Source organism: Podarcis erhardii (genome assembly GCF_964252035.2).
Source record: "Podarcis erhardii genome assembly, chromosome: 9".
NCBI lineage: Eukaryota > Metazoa > Chordata > Lepidosauria > Squamata > Lacertidae > Podarcis > Podarcis erhardii.
The window spans coordinates 65273747-65287079 of record NC_138512.1 but is presented as its reverse complement, the minus strand read 5'-3'; the positions used below and the strand labels follow the sequence as shown (position 1 = coordinate 65287079).

Below are 13333 nucleotides of genomic sequence, written 5' to 3'. Positions count from 1 at the left end.
TTATCAAGGGGTGGGTGGGACTTTTTTCACCATTTTCCAAAGCCAATAAGGATACATTTCTACTTCCGCTTCCAGCTAGCCTAGCTAAGGAGACCAGGGACTTGTGGCTGTTCCCATGGGATGGGGGATTGAGGCTGTTCAGTGGGGTGTCAATTAGGCAGGCATAAATCTGCAAAATGTTCGCATGGAAAGCCAGATCTTTGGAGCATTGCATCAGGAGCGTTGAGGGTAGCTGCGTGGCCATGTGGAACCTAGCCAGGATGTCAGTTTCTGATTAATAAATAACAGTGTGCACACAGGTGTGCATTGGTCTCAGTGTGCAGAACTTTTCTCAAAAGAAGATGCATCTTTTGCTCGAGATCCCTGTGTTTTTTCTTGTAGTCCTCTACTCCTATTTAGAGGCTCTTGTCAAGCTTTTCATTCCCGTGAAGGAAAAATGTGTCAGCGGACAAATTGTTCTGATCACTGGATCCGGCCATGGGCTTGGGAGAGCCACTGCTTATGAATTTGCGAGGCGCCAATGCAAGTTAGTTCTGTGGGATATCAACAAGGTATGATTGCGTTATTGCTAGGATTAGAGCTGGGTTAGTCTACACTGACTGGACCTTTTCCAATAGCATTCTCTAAAAGAATTCTAACTGGTTTTTGAGGCCCTTTCCCAGTGAGCTTTCAATCCCTTTCCATTTCTAGAATGGCGTTGAAGAAACTGCTGAAGAATGCAGGAGGCTGGGAGTGACAGCACATGCTTTTGTGGTGGACTGTAGCAAGAAAGAGGACATCTACAGCGCGGCAGAAAAGGTGAGCCTTCAGATTCCCCCACTGGTAGCCAGTGTGGTGTGGTGGTTAAGAGCGGTAGTCTCGTAATCTGGCGAACCGGGTTCGCTTCCCAGCTCCTCCACATGCTGGGTGACCTTGGGCCAGTCACACTTCTCTGAAGTCTCTCAGCCCCACTCACCTCACAGAGTGTTTGTTGTGGGGGAGAAAGGGAAAGGAGAATGTTAGCCGCTTTGAGACTCCTTAGGATAGTGATAAAGCAGGATATCAAATCCAAACTCTTCTTCTTCTTCAAAGGCTTCCCCAACCTGCTATGATGCCAGTATCCTAAAGTTCAGCTCCTGCCAACCTAGCAGTTCAAAAGCACGCCAGTGCAAGTACATAAATAGGTACCACTGCAGCGGGAAGGTAAACGGTGTTTCCGTATGCTCTGATTTCTGTCACTGTGTTCCATTGCGCCAGAAGTGGTTTAGTCATGCTGGCCACATGACCCGGAAAGCTGTCTGTGGACAAACGCCAGCTCCCTCAGACTGAAAGCGAGATGAGCGCCACAACCCCATAGTCACTTTTGAATGGACTTAACTGTCCAGGGGTCCTTTACCTCTTTACCTAAAGTTCAGCAAATTATTAAATATTGCTATTTGTTATTTATATAATATCGCTATTTGTGCACACCCTCCTCCTCCTTTGGCGATCACTCGTAGCCAAGTAAGATTGTCTTCCATAAACACGGTTTTAACAATGAGTCCATAAGTGACTGTGGATCCAATTCTGGATCCACACGTCCTTCCACAGTGGGGACATTGGTTTCGGGGTGGGAGTTGATCATGGTGTGGATTTGCCAAGTGTACCTTCCTCTTAGCACACTTCTCCCTTGCGTCCTGAGTGTGAGTGTCTTTGGTAAAGGCTGTTCTCCAACTGGAGCATTCACAGGGTAGTGTTTTCCAGTTGTCAGTGTTTATACTACTTTTTTTTAAAGATTTGCCTTGAGACAGTCTTTAAACCTCTTTTGTTGACCACCAGCATTACGCTTTCCCTTTTTAAGTTCGGAATAGAGTAGTTGCTTTGGAAGACGATCATCAGGCATCTGCACAACATGACCAGTCCAACAAAGTTGGTGTTGAAGAATCATTGCTTCAACACTGGTGATCTTTGCTTCTGCCAGTACACTGATATTAGTTTGCCTGTCTTCCCATGAACAGGAATGGTAGGAGTGGCAAGTCACTGTCAAAGATCACTGAAATGGAGGCCTTGATAATGCCACTACTAGGGTTTTGCCAACAGCATCAGCTTACTACACTTTTTAGTGATAGCTGATCAATGGCCATTTGATGTACCTTTGGGGACTATTAATTTGGTGTGTATTTATTATCAGTTGCTTAACATGCAGGCCTGTCATTTCTTTCACTGGACTGTATTTGAATGGTAATTGTTATGTACTGAAGTTCTCACCCTGGGCCAGCAGGGGGATACTGTAGATAGTTATGCAAATGAAGGATCGAAAGTGACGTTCAGTGATTGGATAGTTTGTATGCAAATGAAGGATCGAAAGTGACGTTCAGTGATTGGCTAGTTACAGAAAATGGTTACTGTTGCATTCTAGTGGAGCTCTATATAAGCAGGCTGACTGAGCTCCTCAGTTCAGTTCTGTTCCAGCTTACAAATAAAGAGCTGCTTTGGAAGAATCGCTGTGTCGTCTGATATGTTCGCCCACAACTTAACAGTAATGGTTTACATTTCATATTATTGCTAGCTGATGAAGATTTATCATTGAAACAGTTCATTATCCTGAAAGATCTTTGACCTTTGACCTTTGACCTACCACTCCCACCATTCCTGTTCATGGAACATTTATTTGATTCTTATTAGTTTGTGACTCCATGCACATATTATATGTCTTCTGTTTATGAATTTTGAAACAGTATAGTGTTTTAAAAATATTTTCTGTATATTATTAGCTGACTTGTTGCTTGTTGTTGTTTAGAGTGTTCTGATTTGCAACACACAGGATTTTCTTTGTTGTTGTTGTTTAGTCGTTTAGTCATGTCCGACTCTTTGTGACCCCATGGACCAGAGCACGCCAGGCACTCCTGTCTTCCACTGCCTCCCACAGTTTGGTCATACTCATGTTTGTAGCTTTGAGAACACTGTCCAACCATCTCGTCCCCTGTCGTCCCCTTCTCCTTGTGCCCTCAATCTTTCCCAACATCAGGGTTTTTCCAGGGAGTCTTCTCTTCTCATGAGGTGGCCAAAGTACTGGAGCCTCAGCTTCATGATCTGTCCTTCCAGTGAGCACTCAGGGCTAATTTCCTTAAGAATGGGTGTATTTGATCTTCTTGCAGTCCATGGGTCTCTCAAGAGTCTCCCCCAGCACCATAATTCAAAAGCATCAATTCTTCGGCGATCAGCCTTCTTTATGGTCCAGCTTCTTTATGGGATTTTCTTTGGGTTATACCAAGTCAGATCATTGGTCTTTCTAGCTTAGTATTCTCCACAATGATTGGCAGTAGCTCTCCAGAATTTCGAGCAGGATCATTTCCCAGCCCTCCCTGGAATTGGATTGAGCCTGAGACCTTCTGAGGTGTTACACATATCTAGGCTTCATTATCAGCTTAGCAGCATGAATGCTTGGGAAATGGTAGGTTGCGTGCCAAAGACTTAAAGGAAAACATGCCCATAGCTTCTTGTGCAAGATAGTTTCTCATTCTCATTCCATTTGTTTTATATGAAGTAAGCAGTGTTGCAAAGAGAGGTGTCTGTTGCTCGTTGGCAGATAGCCATATTGCAGAAATATATTCAGTGGAGATTTGTGCATTAGGTCTCCCAGGGCAATGCAGCAGTAAAAAATTAAAATATTTTTTAAAGTCCTGCACTATCTCAAAACCGTACTCTTTTTCCTACCATCAAATCCTTCCACTTCACCTGAGAGAGACCCGTGGAGACATTTCTGTCCCTCTCCTCTTCTCCGGAGAATCAGCTCTCTGCACTGCTCAGACTGGAGATCCTTCCCTGGTGGAGAGTTCTGGAGAGCTCAAAAATCTTGTTCCTAGTTTTGCAAAACTTTGTTTGCTCCTAATAAATGCATTGCCCTTTTTAATCATCATCATAATCTTATTTGTATGTTGCCTTTTCATAGTAAAAACCATGCACGAAGGTCAAAATTTGGGAATTGAAGCGCCACTTCCCTAAACCCGGGAGCAGTCTGCGAGAGCCCGTGGATGGTGAATAGATAAATTTGACAGCTAGCTGTCAAGATACAGAAGAAGGACTTTGTTGCTACTGTCAGTTTCTGTGTTTAAAAAGAAGGAAGGCATTTGGAATTGTTACAATTTTACGCTTGGGACTTTTGGGACTGTGCTAGAAGGAGTGTAAATGGAAACTGTGTCCCTCTAGAGGGAGTTTTGGGATAGTGTTGCAAGGATGCAGCTGGGAAATTGGTTCTAAAGATAAAGCCTTTGAGAAACTAGCTTTGACCTTGGACATTTCAAGGATGGTGGCTGAGAAGGAAGTCGCGTCTGAATTGAATAGGACATTTTATCTGCTGGGAAAGCTGCAAGAACAGATAAATGTCATGGCTACCAATGTTGAAATTTTGGGAACAAAAGTGGGCTCCAGCAAAGAAGTAGACAAGAATCCGGCACAGGAATCTCTTTTAACTGAACAAATTGAAGAACCAGAGAAGGAGAAAGTTGCTGTTGTTAAAGTGATGGAAGGGGGAGTCGCAACTCTACAGAGGCAAATGGTGGATTATAACTTGAGGCCTTATACGTCTGCAACTAGGAGAAGCCAGGTTTGGAGATGAGAGCCTGGCTTGGTTTGGAAAATGAAAGTTGGAGAGATCACCCTATGTGGGGATCAAATAGCTTTTGGGATTTGAATCTGAGCCAGGTGGAGATTGGAGCCTCTGGGGCCCTTGGATTTGGAAGGAGTGTGAAACAAGATTTGGAATATTCTATGGGCCCTACCTTTAACTATGGAAGTCTGGCAGACTCGCTAAGAAGGAATATGACTACCGTTGGGTTGGAGCTCCCCCGAGATCTGTTCTTTAACACCAAAGACTATCAAAAAGATCGGCAGAGGGGACATGAAAGAGAGTTAAGAGCCTCGGACTTAAGATCTCCGGGTTGATGGACTTTTGGAGAACAGTTGGCAGGGGCCGAGACTGGGGAGGGGAGATGGTGAAAAAGAATTGGGAATTTAAAGTGTATATATTGTGGGGAAAAAAATTTCCCCCTTTTTTTTTAATGAGAGATGGGAAAATCGTGGAATGGAATTTTTGGTGACCCTAGGGGAAATGTCTTAAGAGAATAAGTTCAGATATATAAGTTCTAAGGAGAAATAAGATTAAATAAAGTAAAAGTGGATTGCTAATTGGCGAATGAGAGAATGGAAAATTACAGTATATTAAGATAAGTTATAAGGATAAAAACAAAGATGAAGGATTTGCTGAAATATCTATTTGAATTAGAATACAAAGAGGGGAGGTGTGAGGAGGTCAAGGAGATAAGTTAAGAAAGGGAGTTATATCAAGGTTTAACTTGTTCTTTTGTTTTTTTGATTGTATCTTTTTTTGCTGTCTTTGCTTTTTTATTTTTTATTTTTATTTTTCTCTTGGATATGTTTTGTTTTTGTATATTGTGTTCTTTTTTGTAACCTTTTAAAACTAGAATAAATATTATTTGAAAAATAAAATAAAAACCATGCACAAGGCAGCTTACATGAAAAGATTTACATAAATACAATGAAAGTAGCAAAAAAACATTTAAGAAAACACAGCACAAAGAACACAACCAGACTGAACAATTTCCACATAAATCATAAGATCTAACCCCCCCCCAAAAAAAAAACAGTAACAGCAAAAAAATAAAAAATAAAAATCTAACAACCCCACCCTGAAACAATACCCTGGCCAAAGAGTCTGTTCAGCAGCCTCAGCTTTTGTAGCTGGAGTCAGTCTGGAACCCTCCCTCCCAGGCCAGGTGGGAAAAGGCCTGAAAGGCAGGGAGCAAGTCTTCCGGGACTTACAGCCAAGATGGAATAATAAATGGAATAAAAGCAGCCAATAATAAAAATAATGGACCAACTGGACTTCTTATGTTTTTCGTTTTAGTTAGGGGTTCAGGGCAAGATCCTGTCAAAGTTAAGCGCTTTCCCACCCTATGGGGGGGGGGGAGAAATTTAACAATTACAAATGGCTTTATGCTGCAATCTTGTACCCACCTGCCTGGGAGCAAGCCTTATTGAACTCCATAGGATTTCATTCGGGGTAGACATGCATAGAATGACACTGTTAGGACTTCATTAACCCACTCAGCAGGGTCAGTGACAAAGGTGAGTCATGCAATCCTACCTGTCCATACTCACTGGCGATAGCAAAATGAATATGAGAAATTCAAGAAAGTTGCAATCCTGGCACATATGCTTGTGGAGATTGAGGCACAGGATCATCCTAAATTTCTGTATAAAATTTGAATGTGCTTATTTATATGTGCAGTATAGATGCCCCCGGGAAAGGAAGGCATTGAGCAGCTGCTAAAGGTGTTCTGTGCTGACACTGTGCTTTGCAGTGTGTCCAACCACCCTATAAGCAAACTAATGTTGTTGTTTTTTAAGTTCCTAAAGGGAGGATCTAGGCAATACAGAGCTTGTCACAAAATACTAGGGGGGTTCAGGCCCTAAGACCCTAATCTAACCTCCTGTAATCTATAATTTTATTACAGTATTATTATTATTTGCATTTATTCATTCCATACATCATAAAATGTCTCAGAGCAGCTAAACACCTCTGCCCTTTATTACTCCCTTTCTTTAAAGGTGAGAAAGGAGATTGGTGATGTGGACATCTTGATGAACAACGCCGGGGTGATCTCCCCAACTGACGTGCTGTCAACTGAGGATCAAGCTATTCAGAAAATGTTTGAAGTCAACATCCTTGCTCACTACTGGGTAATAAAGAATCATTAAGCAAAGCCCTGTTGCAAGAACAGCCCTATGAGCACATCGTTGTGTAATGGGAGGTACTGACAATGGTTGCCATGATCTCCTGCAGCTTTCAGGCAACCTACTGGCCTCCAGATTATTTGAATGACAAGCTTTCATGGTAGTCCTGGCAGGGGCTGATGGGAGTTGTAGTTCAAAACATTTGGAAGGTGCCATGCTGGCGAAAGGGCGGACTACTCTCTCACATGCATAGTGTTGGAGCGTTCCCATGAGTGCCACAGGGCAGGTTGGTGTTATGTTGTTGGAAAAGGCAATCAACTCCCCCGCCCCCCAGTTATATTTTATTAATTTTTTTGAAAACAATCACATACTACACTACAATACATAATATTTTTTTATTTTCTTTTGCTGACTTCCCACCCCGATTTCCATCATCTGATGTGACATTACACCTGAATGAAAAGATGCAGCGTGATTCAGCGCTGTTTTATTAGCTCAGCGCAGCACTATTTCGTTTTTATTTCTGCATCTGGTTTTCAAATTTATACCATAAATTGTTCTGCTCATCCTAGGGATTGAAGAAGTGTGATATTAAATAACGCATGTACATAAAGAAGTAGGGTCCCTGCTCCTTGCCCCTCCCCACTGTAATAGCCACTTGGAAGATGGGAGAGTTGAACCTACGCAACTACGTTGGCCCCTACAGAATAAAACCCACTTCAGAATAAATAAAGGAAACTAAGAATAAACAAACCTGAAACAACAGCAGCAGAGTTGCTACAACAGTTGCTACTGTTTTACTAAATGGCTGACTTCTATGGAAAGTTACCAGGGCCGTCTTACCCATAGGTGCAACGGGTGCAGGGCACCCGGGCACCGGGCTCTCAGGGGTGCCAGGCTGAAAGTCTGGGGCCAAGAGTTGGAGTCTGGGGATTGGGAAGAGCCGACAGCCGCTGCCGAGTGGAGCAGAGCCCATCGGAGCGCCGCAGCTCTTCTGCGGGTGAGTGAGGCACTGAGGCAGCTGGCCAGCTCTGCCCTCCTGCGCACCTGGGATTGGCGGGCCGTTGAAAGGCCAGCCCAGTACATGCTGCTCACATGAGGCGCCCGGCTTCACTCAGTCGCCGCTGCCACCTCCTCACATTTGACTGTTGTTGCACTGGTGTGCTGGTCACGGGGGGGGGGTTTTAACATGCAGCGTGGTCTAAGTCCAGTCCTAGGTCGAGGGTAAGGAGGCTGTCTGTCAGGGGCGGAGCAAGGTCCAAAGCGAGGAGTCAGGCGTGGTCAGGAACTCAGGAGAGCAGGTCAGGGGGCCGGCAGGAACAGGATACCAACGATGTTGCTCCTGCAACCTGGGTCTGGGCTGACTGGCCTTTATCTCCTCTGAGGCCTAAGGTGGCCCCGGCCCACAGTTGACTCACCTCTCCTGGCCTTAAGGCGAGCACTCCTCCTGAGAGAACTTAGTACCCTCCGCCTCTCTGCCCTGAGCCTCTGCAGCTCTGGAGAGGCTGGAGGGTTACTGGACCCAGAGGCAGCCTCACCTTTCCCTGACAGGGCTGGGAGAGGAGCACGTGCAGGCAATGGGTCCTCAATCTCCTCCAGAGCCAGAGCGGATTCAGCTGGTGTCTTGCTCCTGAGGATCTGGAACAGGTGAGGGCCCTTCCGATTCAAGCCCCTGCCCCAGCTCAGCCGGCCCTGGAGGTGGGGACTCCTGTGCAGGCTGGGATTCCTCAGGTTCAGCCTCTGAATCAGATTCCCAAGCTATCACAGCTGGGCTCTGCTTGCCCGCCCCCCAGGTGCTCCCCTTTGCTCTGCTGCCGCTGCTGCCTCGGGCTCCTCTGTTGCTGCTGAGGCGGCTGGCGAAGCCAGCTCTGCTGTGCGCGACTAACCAGCCCACCCTAAAAAAGGTCATCAATTTGGGGTTTCTCCTCCCTAAAAACAGGTCAACAACTCTAGGCAAACTGGGGGGGGGGAGGGTTGCCGGGCGAATCTTTGCACCCTGGCGCCACATAAGCTTAAGACAGCCCTGAAAGTTACCCCCCTTTCTTTTTAAACTTTCAGACCGCAAAAGCATTTCTACCGACCATGATGAAGAACAACCACGGCCATATCATCACCGTGGCTTCTGCTGGGGGACACATAGTGGCTCCATTCCTCGTGGCTTATTGGTGCGTATATAGGAGAGACATTTCCCCATCAGCAGAAATAAAAGAAGTCATAAAATAATACCCTACTCTTATTAAATTTGTGAGTAAATTTACCTGTATTGGTTTTATTTACCCAACAACAGATTTTATATGGAATCTTACCTTTTGAGAAATGCAGCTTATAGGAAGAATACTTTGGATGGGATTCAGCTTTTTCTTCCTCCCCTCTCCCAGTGTGCACCCCAGAAATGTTTTCCCGAGGGTCCCCCAACTACCTGGAGGACATTCTGAGTGAGTGTGAGGAGCAGCCACAGAGAGGACGGGTGTGTGTGTGTGTGTGTGTTCTGTTGTGCAACGACATTTGCCACACAAACAGAATGGCAGTTCCCATTCTAAATGCAGCTCTTGCTCCTGTTTCAGAAGCTGTACCCATGGATTCCCAATGGTGTGCCATTTTCTGGGAGCATGAAAGTCTGTGGTGTGGAAGGCAAGGGTTCAGAAGTTCTGGAATTCAGGCAGAAGCTCTTTGGACTACATCATTGTTATGTAATGAGTTGAATAGGATCCAAAAGGCAGCAGTCTGATTGGTCCTGGAACAATAGGATTCAGAATGCAGAAGTCTGATTGGTCGTAGAACAATAGGGTCCAGAATGCAGCAGTCTGATTGGTCATAGAACAATAGGGTCCAGAATGCAGAAGTCTGATTGGTCCACAGGAGCCACCCAATCCAGCTCCAGGTGGAAGTGAATCTGCAACCTGATTGGCCTGCAGATGAATCCCGGAATTAGCCAAACACGTGGGGCCCATTGTGTAAATAATGTATATAAAGCAGACATTCTGGGGGAACTTCCATTCCTCCTCACCACTATGAACTGAATAAAGAGCATGAAATCCACTCTTGACTCCAAGTATATTTCAGTCATAAGTGTCCAGCCAATGCCAATACGTACTTGAAGTCTATGAGCTTGCGATTCTTAATTTATATACTGCTTCTTGGACCAGAGGTCCCCACTTTGGTGAATAGTACATTGATGCCACCAAAGATACAATGAAAGTACCATGAAATGCAATAAGCCGATCATCCGTCAAAATTACGATACATGTAAGGCAGCGGAATCACAGCATCGGGCAGGGGTGGGGAAATTTTGACCCTCCATATGTTGCTGGACTCCCAACTCCCATCAGTCCTGGTCAGCATGGCCAAATCGTGAGGGATGATGGGAGTTGCAGTCCAGCAACAGTTGACACACCACCATTTTCCGATCCCTGATGCAGAAGAATAATAAAACGATTCCCTCCCAAACTAAAGGATTACAGAGTGCTCTCACCATTTCCACATCCCACATGCTTAGGAGCTAGAAACCTGAGCCCAGTTAACAAGAGATCACCATAACTATAGTCATCTTACTTCAACCAGAGGAATTGAGTGGTGCTTGATTGCTAACCTAAAGCTAATTCTCATGACCCTGGGATTGCTGAGTGGGCAAAGATTTCACTGAATATCCAAATCCCAGTTGGCCAAAATGTGCTTCCAGTAGCTGAACAGTAGTTAAGTGGCAAAAGCACATGCATGCATTATAAAATCCACATGTGGGGGTAAATATACAAACGATTTGAAAAGTAATTGTAACGAACAGATTACGCTAGTAGGATTGCAAGAAGTTTTGTAAGGATGATTATTTGAAATATTGCAAGAAAGACTATGAGGAGAACTATTAGTTAATGATAATAAAGAGTAATAGAGAAATTAAGAAATGCAGAATAAGTGATAAAGAACAGAAAATTATCAGAGGTGTTGACAGAAGTCTAAAATATTGTATATGACAAGAAGTTATGTTATATGATTGTTGGAGATGATATGTTTTAAAAAACTAATGAAAATGTATATTAAAAAAATATAAAATTAGCATGTGGAGAGGAAGCTCATAAGTCAACTCTAGAATGAATACAATTACTCCATACATGTAGGTCTGAGGTTCGTGAGGGCCGACAGCTCTAAAAACAGCTGCATGTTGTCCCTGAATATTTGTGATGTTTCATGTGAGATTTGTATTGTGCAGAAGGCAATCATGATCATCCAGCCACTAAGCTATGTCCGAAATTTCTCATAGCTCGTCCAAATTCGCTGCAGTTGGGCTTCACCGAGCTCTGACAGAAGAGCTGTCTGCATTGAAGAAAGATGGGGTCAAGACTTCATGCATCTGCCCTATGTTTATAAATTCTGACTTCGTCAAAAATCCGTCTTCAAGGTATTGAATAAGAAAGGTGTGACATTGACATTTAGAAAAATCCATTGTTAAGTTCCCTTTTGTAGTGCCAGTCATTTAGTCCTTCCTTTCGTTCCATCTATTGTTGTGTCCCAGATGTTTTTTTTTATTGAACATTCATGATGATTTGTGCTTATCAAGATGCTATTTTGGCAGTTGTAATGGGATGAGGGGGCTGCTTGTGCATAAGCGCTTAAGCCCTCAAAGCTTTGCAATCAGTTTCTAAACTCTCCCAGTCCGCGGAGCCATGGGTGCATGACTACCTCAATCGCTGGCAGAATCCGTCAGTGGGCGCTTCCGGAATTTACGCCAACATAAGAGTTCCTTAATGGAAACTCTCCTTCTGGATTCTCTGCGTGACAGTTTCCTGCGCGGAATAGGCGTCCCCAGCGGAGGTCCTGAGACCTCCCCGCTGTTCTCACTGGAAGTATCTTGGAGCCATCCCTCCGACTGAGTTTCTGCAGGAACTCTCCCTCTCCCCCTGCTGGTTCCTTCCTCAGCATCCGAGGGTCTCCTAGCCTCCTTGAGCCCTTCCACCACCTGACTCTCCGATGGCAGTTCCCTGACAGCAGTCATACATGATGTCACTTTCAATACTCTTTTTGCCTGCAAAAGTTTCAGGGGGGTCATACTGCTTCATTTCCAACAGAAACTTCCTGCTGAAATCCTGTAACTTTTCATGCCACAGATTATATTGGTGGCATGGCGTGGGTTTTTTGTCGTACTTTCCAGACAGCAATAATGTGGTAGGTGGTATTGGGGAAGCGTTGCAGAACAACAAATAAAGCAAAATAAATTCACTACTAAAGCACTTTTATAGCATCAAAGAGCATGTTGCAGAATGGCCCAGCCTCTTTTTAAAATAATCTGAGTTTCCATTTAGATTCATTTCAGGTCATTCAGTTAAAAGAAATCCTCCCCTACCTTCTCTTGTGTTCTGGCTTCGTTTACCTGTGGTCCAGGCCTATTATGTGAGCATCATCTCATTGCCTGATTTTTGTACGGGTCACAAGTTCCAAGCCTTGATCTTGCAAAGAATAGGCAAAGAGAATGTCACTTTTTTCCTCTCTAACTTCAGATTAATGCCTCCATTGGAGCCTGAAGAAGTTGCAAATCAAGCAATGAAGGGAATTCTAACCAATGAGAATATGATTTTCATCCCACGATTTCTGAAAGTCAGTGTCATGCTGGATAGGTAAGTACTGTATGCTGAAAAATTAAAGCCAAGTGCTAAATGTATTTTTTTAAAAAAAACAAAACACAAAAACCAAAACCACTTTTGGCCTAATTAATGTGTCTGTTGCTTTCAGAGTGTTACTTCCAGGTAGACAAATGACAGGGAACATATAGGTCTTCACATGTTGTTAGACTATAACCTCAGTCATCCCTTACCTTTGCCGTGCTGGCCACAGCTGATGGGGGTTGAAGTCCAACATTTAGAAAGTTGCAGGATGCCCAACATTGAAATAGGTAGGCAAAACTAATATATCTTCCTCTTTTCTCCAGGTTCCTTCCAACTCGTGGAGCTAAAGCTTTGTGGAAGCTGAATCAACTTAAATTTGATTTTACCATTGGATACAAGGACAAGGAAAACTAAGGGGATGGGATTCCTGTTTTTAATCGCTTTTAACTCTTTGAAGCTTTAATTCTGGATAAAACCTAATCTGTTATGAAACCTATCATACACCTTCTCCTTGTAGCAAGTAGCTCCATCAACCTATCTATGTATGAATGGCATGGAGAAATCAACTTTTCCTTGCAACTGAAATGGTGTCTTCCTATCTCTTAAGAATGGTGTAATCCAGAGTTAAGTTTCCTCCCTCTCTAAACAAAGAAATAATAATGTTTTGTTTCATGAAACGAATGAAGCCTCTAACTCAGTTCTTTCAGGGAGAAATGCAAAATGTCATTGGACGGTGGATGAGGCATTTACAACTTTCCCCCTTGAAGTATGAAATAATGCAGCAGAACCCAATAAACATGAGTGTGAAATATGGTTTTCCTACTGTATGATCATGGATGTAATGTTGGTGGGAGACAGGGAAGGATGTCTCCTTCATACTTTACAAACTCTGCTAGGAAATATCAGGATCAAACAACATTAATAGCATGAATATTTCTGAGTGTTCACATTTCTTCACTCATGCGATCCTTTGTTTTGTGCCTGGAAAATGCATGTCACAATGGCAAGTAATTTAGTATTTCCTG

At 43.8% G+C, this 13333-nt stretch overlaps 1 protein-coding gene across 1 annotated transcript; it reads left to right on the top strand.

Moving 5' to 3' along the window:
* The first annotated feature begins 297 nt into the window (after positions 1-297).
* On the top strand, positions 298-13117 carry LOC309350521 (estradiol 17-beta-dehydrogenase 11-like). Its single transcript, XM_081877497.1, has 7 exons — positions 298-551; positions 691-798; positions 6589-6720; positions 8773-8879; positions 10970-11107; positions 12204-12320; positions 12632-13117. Exons 1-7 carry the CDS (start codon positions 342-344, stop codon positions 12720-12722), a joined length of 903 nt encoding a protein of 300 aa, XP_081733623.1. The 5' UTR covers positions 298-341; the 3' UTR covers positions 12723-13117.
* Positions 13118-13333: the final 216 nt, after the last annotated feature.